The sequence below is a fragment of the Chiloscyllium plagiosum genome, chromosome 5, assembly GCF_004010195.1.
Source record: "Chiloscyllium plagiosum isolate BGI_BamShark_2017 chromosome 5, ASM401019v2, whole genome shotgun sequence".
NCBI lineage: Eukaryota > Metazoa > Chordata > Chondrichthyes > Orectolobiformes > Hemiscylliidae > Chiloscyllium > Chiloscyllium plagiosum.
In genome coordinates, this window is record NC_057714.1 from 112294997 (window position 1) to 112308120 (window position 13124).

General features: G+C 46.5%; 1 protein-coding gene across 1 annotated transcript; it reads left to right on the forward strand.

Annotated features, from left to right (window-relative positions):
- The first annotated feature begins 1478 nt into the window (after positions 1 to 1478).
- Positions 1479 to 3182, forward strand: LOC122550148 (5-beta-cholestane-3-alpha,7-alpha-diol 12-alpha-hydroxylase-like). Its single transcript, XM_043690805.1, has one exon. The coding sequence runs from the start codon at positions 1549 to 1551 to the stop codon at positions 3070 to 3072; it is 1524 nt and encodes a 507-aa protein (XP_043546740.1). The 5' UTR covers positions 1479 to 1548; the 3' UTR covers positions 3073 to 3182.
- Positions 3183 to 13124: the final 9942 nt, after the last annotated feature.

The window sequence follows — 13124 nt, forward strand, 5'->3', positions numbered from 1 at the left end:
CCTGACCTGCTGTGCTGTTCCAGCAATAAAGTTTCAACTTTGATCTCCAGCATCTGCAGACCTCACTTTCTCCTGAAAGGAAAAGAGTTTGGGGTTGTTTTCATTGGAGAAAAGAAGGTTTAGGGGTGACTTGATAGAGGTGTACAAGATGATTAGGGGTTTAGATCGGGTCGACAGTGAGAATCTTTTTCCACGTATGGAATCAGCTATTACAAGGGGGCATAGCTTTAAATTAAGGGGTGGTAGGTATAGGACAGATGTTAGGGGTAGGTTCTTTACTCAGCGAGTCGTGAGTTCATGGAATGCCCTGCCAGTAGCAGTGGTGGACTCTCCCTCTATATGGGCATTTAAGCGGGCATTGGATAGGCATATGGAGGATAGTGGGCTAGTGTAGGTTGGTTGGGCTTGGATCGGCGCAACATCGAGGGCCGAAGGGCCTGTACTGCGTTGTATTCTTCTATGTTTGTCTTAATTTAAGCTAGAAAAATAAAGAAATAAGTATAAAAAGTTCAACACGCGTTGATGATTCCTCTGCTTATCTGGTCTCCGGGGACCCCAATTGCCTGTTCTCGACTCCACTGCTGCAGATCTTGTCACCTCTCCGATCTCCCCAGGTACCTTGGAACATGTCCTGGCAGGACTTACTTGTACATTGAGCTGAGTCACCATCATGATCTGCTGAGAGACCAGGACAAAGTCCTGCAGGGAGAGCTGAAGATATAATGTTAAAACTTCCTAAACAAGCTACTAACCACCCCGATTCAAATATATCACTGCTCATTCAAGTGTCTCTCGGTCCAATTCCTGGAATTCCCTCCCAAACAGCACTGTGGGTCCACTACAGTGGTTCAAGATAGCTCATCACCACCTTCTGAAAGGCAACTTAGGATCAGAGTAGAGAGTGTGGTGCTGGAAAGTCACAGCTGTTCAGGCAGCATCCAAGGAGCAGGAGAATCGACGTGTCAGGCAAAAGCCCTTCATCCGGAAGTGGGGATCCTTTAGTCTGGAGTCACGGACAGACTGCAGGATTATCCCTGAAGCAGGGAAATAGATATTTCCTCGACAGAATAATCTCGGATAGTGAAATGCAAAGTACTGAACAGTCAAAAACAGAAATTGCTGGGAAAACTGAGGTGTGGGGTGTTTGTGGAGAGAAAACAGAGTTAAAGCTTCAGGTCCAGTGACTCTATTTTAAAACTGAGCTCCAAGATACTGTTCTACTTAACTGAGAACTGGACAGCCAGTTCTGAAGGGTTACTGGACCCAAACATTAATTCTATCCAAAGAGGCTATCACACTAGCTGCGTTTCCCCAGCAAATTCTGAGTTTGTTCAGCATCCACAGCCGTGTGTTTTGTTCTTCTACGTGAGGGTAGTTGAATTGGTAAACGCTGTAGTTAATATTAATACGGAGCAACCCCTCCCACAGCACTTGCCCCCGAGGGCGAGCGAGTAAAAGGGAACTGGCGTGAAGTGAAATGCAGCGCAGTCGAGGGTCGGGCTGGAGTCAAGCAAAGGAGCGGGCACACAGCAACGGCTCGGGGAAAGCATGGCTGTGTTGCTGCCGGTTCTGCTGAGCCTGGGCGCCCTGCTCGTCGCCCTGCTGTACCTGGCGGGTGCTTTCAGGCGGCGGCGGCCGGGCGAGCCCCCCCTGGACCGGGGCCGGCTGCCCTGGCTGGGGCACGTCCTTTCCTTCAGGCGGGACACGGCGGAGTTCCTGCGGCGGATGCAGGGCGAGCACGGCGACGTGTTCACGGTGCAGCTGGCCGGCGACTACGTGACCTTCCTGATGGAGCCGCACTCGTACGGCGCGGTGCTGAAGGAGTCCAGGGCCAAGCTGGACTTCGAGAAGTTCGCCGTCGAGCTGGTGGCGCGGGTGTTCGGCTACCACGCCCGGACGGACGACCACCAGCGGCTGGAGGCGGTCAGCCACAAGTACCTGATGGGCGACGGCCTGGAGGAGCTCACCGAGGCCATGATGCTGAACCTGCAGAACCTGATGCTGGACGAAGCGGCCGACGGGGAGTGGAGGGAGGACGGGCTCTTCCACTTCTGCTACAGCGTCGTCTTCCGAGCCGGCTACCTCTCGCTGTTCGGTAACGAGCCAGCCCCCGGCGGCGACAAGGGCGCGGGCCGGCTGCTGGACCGCCAGCGCTCCGCGGGCCTCTTCGCCGAGTTCCGCCGCTACGACCGGCTCTTCCCGCGGCTGGCCTACGCCGTGCTGCCGCCGGCGCAGAAGCTGGAGGCCGAGCGGCTCAAGCGCCGCTTCTGGGAGGCGCTGTCCGTGGGCAGGCTGCGCGAGCGCGACAACGTCAGCGGCTGGGTGTCCGAGCGCCAGCGGCAGATGGAGGAGCAGGGCCTGGAGGCCGCCATGCGGGACCGCTACATGTTCCTGCTGCTGTGGGCGTCGCAGGGCAACACCGGGCCGTCCGCCTTCTGGCTGCTCCTGCACCTGGCGCGCTGCCCCGGCGCCCTGCGCGCCGCCAAGGCCGAGGCCGACGGCCTGCTCCGGGAGAGCGGCCAGGAGGCCGGGCCCGGCAAGCCGCCCGTCCGCCTGACCCGGCGCATGCTGCAGCAGTGCCCGGTGCTCGACAGCGCGGTGGAGGAGAGCCTGAGGCTGGCCGCCGCTCCCGTGCTCATCCGGGCCGTGGTGCAGGACATGACGCTCCGGCTGCACGACGAGCGCGAGTACCGCCTGAGGCGGGGGGACCGCGTCGCCCTCTTCCCTTACCTGTCCCTGCAGATGGATCCGGAGATCCACCCGGAGCCCTCCGAGTTCCGCTACGACCGCTTCCTGCAGCCCGGCGGCCGCCTCCGCAAGACCGACTTCTCCAAGGGCGGCCGCCGCCTCAAGTACTACACGATGCCGTGGGGAGCGGGGGTCAGCATGTGCCCCGGACGCTTCTTCGCCGTCAACGAGCTCAAGCAGTTCATCTTCCTCATGCTGGTCTACTTCGACTTCGAGCTGCTGCAGCCCGAGCTCGGGGTACCCCCGATCGACCGCAGCCGCTGGGGCTTCGGCACCATGCAGCCCACCCACGAGGTCCGCTTCAGATACCGCATGCGGTTCTGAGCGGCTCCGGGGTCTCCCAGCGTCCTCTCCGGTCTGGGGCCACGCCCCTCTCCGCTCTGGGGCCACGCCCCTCTCGCGCTCTACCCGCCTCAGGCCCCGCCCCTCTCGCGCTCTACCCGCCTCAGGCCCCGCCCCTCTCGCGAGCCACCCGCTTCAGGCCCCGCCCCTCTCGCGAGCCACCCGCCTCTAGGCTCCGCCCACCTCAGGCCACGCCCCCAGGCATGCGTTTACCATGTTGCAACTTCCAATGGCGTGCAGCCGTTTCCCTCAAAATGTATCGGGCATGCTGCAGGCAATTAATTCTGTTTCCATTTTTTGACTGAGAGATAGAGACGTTTTCTTTATACTCGATAGATATGGAACTGGAAGATATGGAACAGCAGGTGAGAGGAGCCGGAAAGTCGACGAGGTTTCGGCCCTGCTGTACTCTCCTAGCTCCACATGTACTGAAGAAGGGCTAATGCCCGAAACGTCGATTCTCCTGTTCCCTAGATGCTGCCTGACCTGCTGCGCTTTTCCAGCAACACATTTCCATCCACATGTACTGACTCTGGCTCACAGCATCTGTGGTTCTTACTGTCTCCTACGTTTCCTTTGTAGTCAGGATGACACAGGGACTTTCGAGAGTTCGGAGGGGTGATGTCAAGGGGTGATTGATGAGGCCGTGTTTGGTTACTGCCCTGGAGTTAGGCGCGTTTTTAATTTTTCTGGGGTAACAATCAATAACTGTCAAGGTAGGTAGAATTGAATCCTTACAGTGCAGAAGTAGGCTATTTGGCCCATCGTGTACACACCGACCCTCTGAAGAGGATCCCACCCAGGCCCACATCCCCTCTCCTTGCAACCCTGCATTTCCCACGGCCAATACCCCTAACCTGCACATCTTTGGTGTGTGGGAGGAAACCCAAGCAGACACGCGGAGAACGTGCAAACTCCACACAAACAGCTGCTCAAAGTTTGAATTGAACCTGGGTCCCTGGCGCTGTGAGAAAGCTACCAAACCACGGTGCGCCCCTTACATCAGTCAGAGCTTTCCCAATTCTAGGACGAGAACTGAGAGCAATAGATATTCACCCCGTGTTCCGGAAGCTTCTATGGCAGTTCCCACATAATCAGTTTGTAAAGATTTCCAGAGGCTCCTGCTTAACTTGAGGGTATATCTTTTCTATGACTTTACAGAAACCGGGAAATCTAGAACATAATGATGACTGTTGCATGTGGTGCTGCGTGCAATACCACTGTTTTTAATGTTCCCTGCCAATGGAGTACTTGTGAAATTTGTAAACCATTTATTGTAGGGAAAGAGCTGAATATACAGAGAAAGAATATCTTGAACCTGTTCTGAGGAAGGGTCACCAGACCTGAAACGTTAACTCTGATTTCTGTTCACAAATATTGCCAGACCTGCTGAGCTTTTCCAGCAACTTCTGTTTTTGACCCAAATTTATAGATGACTCTAGATCTGTAGGAACATTCTAAAACTGCAGAATCACCATATGATGATTTCTAACCCCAGTTGAGCAAATCTCTATACTAAGGTCACTGCAACAATGTTTCAAAGTTTTTGGATTGTATGAGCCACTTGAATTCTGTTGCTTTGTAATTGTTTATACACTAAGATTAATACATTGCAAATAATAAATGAAGTGAATGACCAAATATATTACTGTTTCAACCTTTGTGAATCTGTTTAAAAGATTAAGGACTTAACCAAATGAAAGGGATTAAAATGATTATTGTTTTGGATAGAATAATTTTCATATTATGTGGGATTTCAGTCATAAAGTTGTATTTACTAAAACAGATTGAAATAGTTATAATATTTTTGTCATTTCTTGATATTCCATCAAATGTGATCGAAATCAAGAAATCTGGTTAGTAATGCTTCCAGAACACATGCAGAAAATACACCGAAAGATTTTCATCTCTGGAGTATTTTGCGTTCCTTTTAATTCTTCAGTCAAACAGTACCTACTGAGTTTGACACAAAACACTGTCTAAATATCCTTGATACACTTGGAATTGCAGAATGTTTGCAGTGTGGACATGGTTGATAATTATTTTAAGAGAAAAAGATTTACTGGGGAAAAGGTTGGAAGTAGATGCAGCTGAGTTTCTCTGTTATGTTTACCTGCTCTCTATGAGGCACAGATTGGTTGGTTAATTTTATTTTCAGAGCTGAAAATGTGTTGCTGGAAAAGTGCAGCAGGTCAGGCAGCATCCAAGGAACAGGAGAATCGACGTTTCGGGCATAAGCCCTCTTTCTTTAACCTACTAATTTTGTTTTCAGTTTATGTGGTGGCTCAGATTCAGACAAATCTGCAGTTGTTCTGTGACTCAGCTGCTTCCCCAACTTTACCCTGTAATTCTGCAAGTTCTTTCTATTCAGATATTTGTAGTTGATGAAAAGGAAGTTGGATAGCATTGCTGGTTAAAGAGACAGTAACACAATAGTGAGGAAAGATTTTAGCTTTCGTGGACTGGAATCAGTTTTGAGTAGAGTTTGTAAATATCAAGGGGCAAATAAATGACAATGGCGATAGTGCACAGACCTCCAAACCCTTGGAATAACATTGGAGAAGGCATTAAACAGAAAAATATCTTGCCAACTCTTATGCAGTGTGTTACATTTTTCAAGATTACATTGTCTAATTCCCCTTGAAATCTCCGCATCCTCCTCACAAATCACATTTCCACTTACTTTTAACAATCTTTAGAAATATTACATTTTCTGAAATTATTTATATGCAATACTAAGCTTATGGTGCCCTTGAACTCTGAGCACTGTTGGTGATCAGTATACTAGACACATAAGCAGGGCTGTTGTGGTGCATTCTCTCAAGGCCATAGTCTTGAAAGAACAAACAGAAACTGTGGTACATTGACCTCACAAAGACCTCAATTGATGCACTCACAGGGTTCATTGGACTAAAACAGACCCTATCCTTGAAGCAAAACTTTTGAACAGTTTCTCACACTTTACCCAAAGTTGTAAATTTCAGTCTGGTTTGCAAGAAATGGTTGTCCCTAATTAGTTTCCTATCTCATTTGTAAACATTAACCCTGTCTCCCTCTGTACCATGTAGCAACTTGCAAACAATTTGAAGAGAAATGACTGACTATTTGGCACTGTTTAGATCAATGGGGGGTGGGGATGGAGATGATAGGTCCACTCCCAACCACGTATTGTACTCTTTTCTACCTTCTCCCCAGCCCCATCCCTCCCCCCATTTTATCTCTCCACCCTGGAGGGTTCCTGCCTCTATTTCTGATTAAGGGCTTTTGCCCAAAACGTCAATTTTCCTGCTCCTCGGATGCTGCCTGACCTGCTGTGCTTTTCCAGCACCACTCTGATCTAAACTCTGGTTTCCAGCATCTGCAGTCCTCACTTTTGCCTACCTGACTATTTGGCACAACTGGTCCATTCTCTCAGCTGGTGGTGAAACAGTCACTAGACTATTCAGTTTAGTAAGTCAAACCTGAGATATAACACTAATATTCTGGAGGCATCATCTCAAATCGCACCAAAGTAATTGTTGGAAATAAAGTCTAGAATTGATGGCTAGGCCAAGTAACAATGACATTAACAACTATCACCAATTGTTGCAAAAGTCCATCTGGTTTACTAATGTCTTTTTAAGGAAGGAAGCTGCCATCCTTACCTGGTCTGGTCTACCTGTGGCTCCAGATGCACAGTAATTTGATTGGCTCTTAACTGTCCTCTGGAAGGGCCCAGCAAGTCACTCAACTCAAGGGCAATTAAGGATGGGCAACAAATGCTGCACATTCCATGAATGATTAAGAAAACATAGTTTTTGTCCTCTGCAATAGTTTCCCCCACTCTACTTCACCTTAACCTATTAGCTTAACCTGCTGTCCCTTTCACCCTCACTAATTTATCCAGCTTCCTTTTAAATATATTTAACTTGACCTGAAGTTTGGGCAAATATTTCTGTGGGCAATTCACTGTTATAACCACTTGCTCTGAAGTCTCCGGTGCAAACAGGTTAACAGATTTTAGTTCTCCATTATCTTTGCCTTAGAAGGAAAGAGAAAGAAATTATACTTATACAGCGCCTTTCTTAATCTCAGGAGGACCTTCCTCTGACTACAGTGTGCTTTACAGCCAAAAAAGTAGTTTTTGACTAGTTTTCACTGCAGTGAGATCCCACAAGTGGTAATGAAAGAACTTACCTGTTCTCCTTTGAAATATGATTTTTTAATCAATCTTTGGCTCAGATTTTCTGAGGTGAGCAACAATCTGGAAGTCAGGGTCAATCCTACCTGGTTCTGGGAATCCCAGTTGCATTGTAGAAGGAGCAGATAATTAACCATCCACAGGGGTTCCATCCTGTAAAGTGATGAACCGTGCCCACAAGAGCACCAGTCAATCATCTTTGGTCCCAGTAGCGCCACCAGAAGTAGTGGTCACTGTTGGGACTGCAGCATCCTCAGATGCTGGGTGCATGAATCCAGCTGGCTCACAGAATCACAGAATTGTAACAATGCAGAAGCCAGCCATTTGGTCCATCGTGCCTGATCCAATTCTATTACCTAGTGCCAATCTACTACCTTTTCCATATCCATTTCTATCCAAATATAGTAATCACCTAATGGCCTCTTGAATGCCTCATGCACTCTTGATTGTGGAAACCTACAAAGCAAACCCTTGCCAATACAGGGGCTGGGGGCCAATATGAGCTACAGACAAAGATTGTTCCAAGACAGGGGAGGGGGGAATCCCCTGCCACTGGATGCTCGATCAAGAGAACTACACCATCTCGCAAGAGAGTGGCCAGGGGATGGCTGGAAGTATTTTCCAAATGACAGAGGGCATCTTCCATCTTTGATAACATGATGGGGACAGGCCATTAATCAGAGTCGAGAGTGTGGTGCTGGAAAAACACAGCAGGCTAGGCAGCATCCAATGAGTAGGAGAATCAATGTTTTGGGCATAAGCCCTTCATCAGGAATGAGGCTTGTGGGCTGGGGACTGAGAGATAAATGGGGGGCGGGGGTGGGGGGCGGTTGGGGGTAAGGTAGTTGAAAAAGCGATAGGTAGATGAAGGTGAGGGAGAAGGTGATAGGTCGGAGGGATTGCCATTAATCAGCCCTAAACTGCTCTAAATGTGGGAGGGTCAGCTATCCTCCACATGCAGTTTAAGATCCTAATGGAATGATGGCACCTGTGACAATTCAGCAATCCCTCACTGGGAATGTGATGTGGTGTAGGGGTAATATCATAGGGCTAGTAATCCAAATACCTGAGGACATGAGCTCAGAAACAACTGTTGGAACTTCAGTTCAATCAATAAAATCTGGAATTGAAAGCTAGTCTCAGTAACAGTCACCATGAAACTACCATTGGTTGTTGTAAAACCCATCTGGTTCACTTATGCCCTTTAGGAAAGGAAACTGCCATCCTCACCTGGTCTGGCCTATATGTGACTTCCAGACCCACAGCAATGTGGTTGACCTTAAGTGCCCTCTCGGCAATAAATACTGACCAAGGAAACTTCCCTGTTCAAGGCACTTGGGGATGGGTTACAAATGCTGATCCAGCCAGAGATGAATTTTTTTTAAAATATTATCTTTATTAGTTTCAGTCTCTGCACAGCTTGGACATCCAAAATCTGGGAAAAGCTGAAATCCAGTATAGCCTTAGTCCAGGATTTGGGACATTGTACCTCCAAGCAAAAGCTGTGAGGAAATTCATTTTGATAAATATGGGCGGCATGGTGGCACAATAGTTAGCACTGCTGCCTCACAGTGCCAGAAACCCAGGTTCAATTCCCGCCTCAGGCAACTGTCAGTGTGGAGTTTGCACATTCTCCCCGTGTCTGTGTGGGTTTACTCCGGATGCTCTGGTTTCCTCCCACGGTCCAAAAATATGCAGGTTAGGTGAATGGCCATGCTAAATTGTCCATAGTGTTAGGTGAATATAGGGGAATGGGTCTGGGTGGGTGGTTCTTCGGAGGGTCGGTGTGGGCTTGTTGGGCCGAAGGGCCTGTTTCTACACTGTAAGTAATCTAATCTAATCTAATTAACAGAGGTTGGGAGACAACCAGAGAATTTAAAATTTTCCACACCGTGAGCGTGACAGAGAGAAATAAATATTCAAAAGATCTCTCCATCTAAACAAACAACAGTTTGGAAAGTAGTGGAGATTGACATTGACCAGCTAAACATCTGAAGTTGATTAAATGGCAAACACTGAACCCAGGAACCCAAACTTTGAAACCAGTTTTTGAAATGAGGTCATAGTGCATCCCATGACTAAGGGCACGCTCTTGTTGAGTTGCAGATTTTGACTATTTTCCTGGAAGCACAACAACTGGATGGGGAAACGTTAACTCTGATTTTTCTGCATAGATGCTGCCACCACCTGCTGAGGTTTTCCAAATACTTCTACAAAGGAGAAGGTGCTGGGGAAGCTGAAAGGTCTGAAGGTGGATAAATCACCCTGACCAAATGGATTGCACCCCAGAGTTCTAAGGGAGATAGCTGAGGAGATTGTGCAGGTATTGGTGATCTTTCAAGAATCACTGGAGTCAGGGAGGGTCCCAGCGAACTGGAAAATTGCTAATGTAATGCCCAATTTAAGAAGGGAGGATAATAGGAAACTGTAGGTGTTTGGCCTGATCTCAGTCACTGGTAAGATTTTAGAGTCTATTAATAAGGATGAGATTGCAGAGCACTTGGAAGTGCATGGTAAAATAGGGCTGAGTCAGCATAGCTTAATCATGTCTGACAAACCTGTTAAAATTCTTTGAGGAGGTAACGAGTGAGTTAGACAAAGAAGAACTAGTGCATTCAAATCTTTCCTTAAATAAGATGGCTATACTGTGCATAGTGCTCCAGATGTGATCACAATGTCCTGCATAACTGAAGCATAGGTGACTTAAATGCAGATGTTACAGTGAGCTGCTGCAGAATAAAGGCACCATCACACCTGCCATGACATGTGATCAGCTGTACCATCAGAATTTCATATGTAGTTCATAGATTCATAGAGTTATAGAGTCTTACTTGCATGGAAACAGACCCTTTGTTCCAATTTGTCCATGTCGACTAGATATCCCAATCTGACTGAGTCCCATTTGCCAGCATTTGACCCGTATCCCTCTAAGCCCTTTTAAATGTCGTAATTGTACCAGCCTCCATCACTTCTTCCCTGTGTGAAAAACTTAGCTCTCAGCTTGCTTTTAATTTTTTTTCCTCTCACCTTAAACCTATGTCCTGCAGTTTTGGACTGTCCCACCCTTGGAAAAAGACTTTGGCTGTTCACCCTATCCATGCTCCTTATGATTTTATAAACCTCTATAAAGTCACCCCTCAGCCTCCAACACTCCAGGAAGAAACCCTCAGCCTGTTCAGATTTTCCCTATAACTCAAATCCTCCAGTCCCAGCAACATCCTTGTAAATCTTTTCTGCATTCACTCAAGTTTAACAACATCCTTCCTACAGAAGGGTGACCAGAATTGTATGCAGTATTCTATAAGTACAGCCGCAACATGGTGTTCCAAGTCCTACACTCAATGTTCTGACCAATGAAGGCAAGTGTGCCAAATGCCTTTACTATCCTGTCTACCTGTGAATTCACTTTCAAGAAACTCTATACTCGCACCCCTAAAACTCTGGATTAGAAATCAATTGACCTCAATATTGTTAATAATCCATTTAAATATTGTTGGTGGAAAATCTTCCATGCTGCTGAATGTACTTGGAGTTGAGTGAGATTAAGAGAGGACATTAGCTGAAGTGTTCAGGTTGCAATTTGCACTGCTGATGTCAAATCAGTGTTTGCTAATTTATTGTTGCTGCAATCTGATGACTCTGTATAATTCCAGCTCACACTCCATGCCAAAGTGCAGTCATAGAATCATTGAGTCATAGAGATGTACAGCATGGAAACACGTCCTTTAGTCCAACTCATCCATGCTGATCAGATCTCCTAAATTAACCTAATCCCATTTGCCAGCATTTGGCCCATATTTCTCTAAACCCTTCCTATTCATATAACCATCCAGATGCATTTTATATGTTGTAATTTTACCGACCTCTACCACTTTCCTTGGCGGCTCATTCCGTACACACACCACATTCTGCATGAAAAAGTTGCCCCTTAGGTTGCTTTTACCCCTCACATCTTAAACCCATGCCTCCAGTTGTGGACTCTGCTACCTGTGGAAAGGACCTTCACTGTTCACCTTACCCATGCCTCTCATGATTTTATAAACCTCTATAAAGTCACCCCTCAGCCTCCGACGCTCCAGGGAAAATAGCCCTAGCATATTCAGCTTCTCCGTATAGCTCAAACCCTCTAACCCTGGCAACATCCTTGTAAATCTTTTCTAAACCCAAGTTTCACACCATCTGTCCTAAAGCAGGAAGATGAAAATTGAACAAAGTATTCCAAAAGTGTCCTGTACAGTTGAAACATGATATCCAAACTCCTACACTCAATGCACTGACCAATGAAGTGTACCAAATGTCCAGAATCCGAAATGGAAGGACATGGAATGTGGACCCAAATAGTATCAGTAGCACTAAAAATATGACTGCTTTGACCAGGTGTTATTCAATTGCATAACTGGAAGAAGCAGGAGGATTCTTCCTGAGCACATGCTCAAGCCACTTTCATTCTGTCTGATAAAATGCAGGCTGCTCATGTATTGATGTCCTACTAGCCTCCTCTGACCCATGTCATGGTCAGTTGTGAAACAATATAAATGCAGCTAACAGATTACTACAGAACACCAGTCACAGACATTCAGTGTAGTTTTTCTACATTCTTTCACAGGATGGGCCAGGATCTACTGCCCAACTGTGGTAATCTGCTGTCTTAAACCACTGCAGTCCATGTGCTGTGGGCAGTCCCACATGCCCTAAGGGAAGGAATTCCAGGATTTTGACCCAGTAACAGTGAAAGAATGGTGACATATTTCCAAGTCAGGATGGTGAGTGGTTTGGAGAGCAACCTGCATGTGGCAATATTCCCATGCCCTTGTCCCTCTAGATGGAAGTGGTTGTGGGTTTGGAAGCTGCTATTGAAGAAGCCTTGGCGAGTTACCACAGTTCATCTTGTAAATGGAATATACTTCTTCCACAGTGGTGAAGGGAGCGAATGTTGAAGGTGGCAAATGTGTGCTAATCAAGTGAGCTGCTTGTTCTAGATGGTGTCAAGCTTCTTGAGTGATGTTGGAGCTGCACCTATCCAGGCAAGTGAGGAGTTATTACATTCCCAACTTGTAGATGGTGGGGAAAAGGCAATAAATTAGTCACCACATAACTTTCAACCTAATGCTTCTAATTCCTAGTACCAGGTCATTTTCTGTTTAGTTCTAATCTAAGAATAAAGAGCCTAAGATCCATGTTGCATTTATGTATTTCTTCAGAGATTTATTGAGTTCTCAAAGAGATACATTCTAATATACATTTTGTGCAAGAAACTCCTTTGTACATGTAGATGTATTCATTTTGGATAACGTGTATATGTAACATATAACTTGTGTATGTTTAGGGTACATCCAAAAGCACGGTTAGTTGGAATTGGCTAGTACACAGGCGATTGTTTGGTTATAAATTATTTTCTTTCTTGCTAATGCTTGAGAATATATTTATGAATTTGGCATAATACCCAGCTTTATAATAATTCATAGAAGCAGTATGAAAAGAAAATATCCAGTCGAAATAATTGTTAATAATATTCAATTTACTGATTTGGAGCTTCCTTGTGCATTTCGCCACATTGCAAAGTTTTAGACCAATGGAAAAGCACATCCACAGGGAGATCCCCTGCACATCCAGCTGAGCAGAGAAGGTATATTGGCTCAGAGACTGACATTATATGATGTAGTAATTGTGAAAATCTATGCTGCGTGAACAATTCCAGAAATTTTGTTTGCATGGACGGTTATTAGAATATGAATCATTTTTGAGGCAGACTCTTGCATCAGTTAAAGGAAGAACTATTTGAGAATGAACAACTGTAAAGGATTTGAATGTAGGATAGTTAATAGGATAGCAATAGATGAAGAGGGCCATTGAT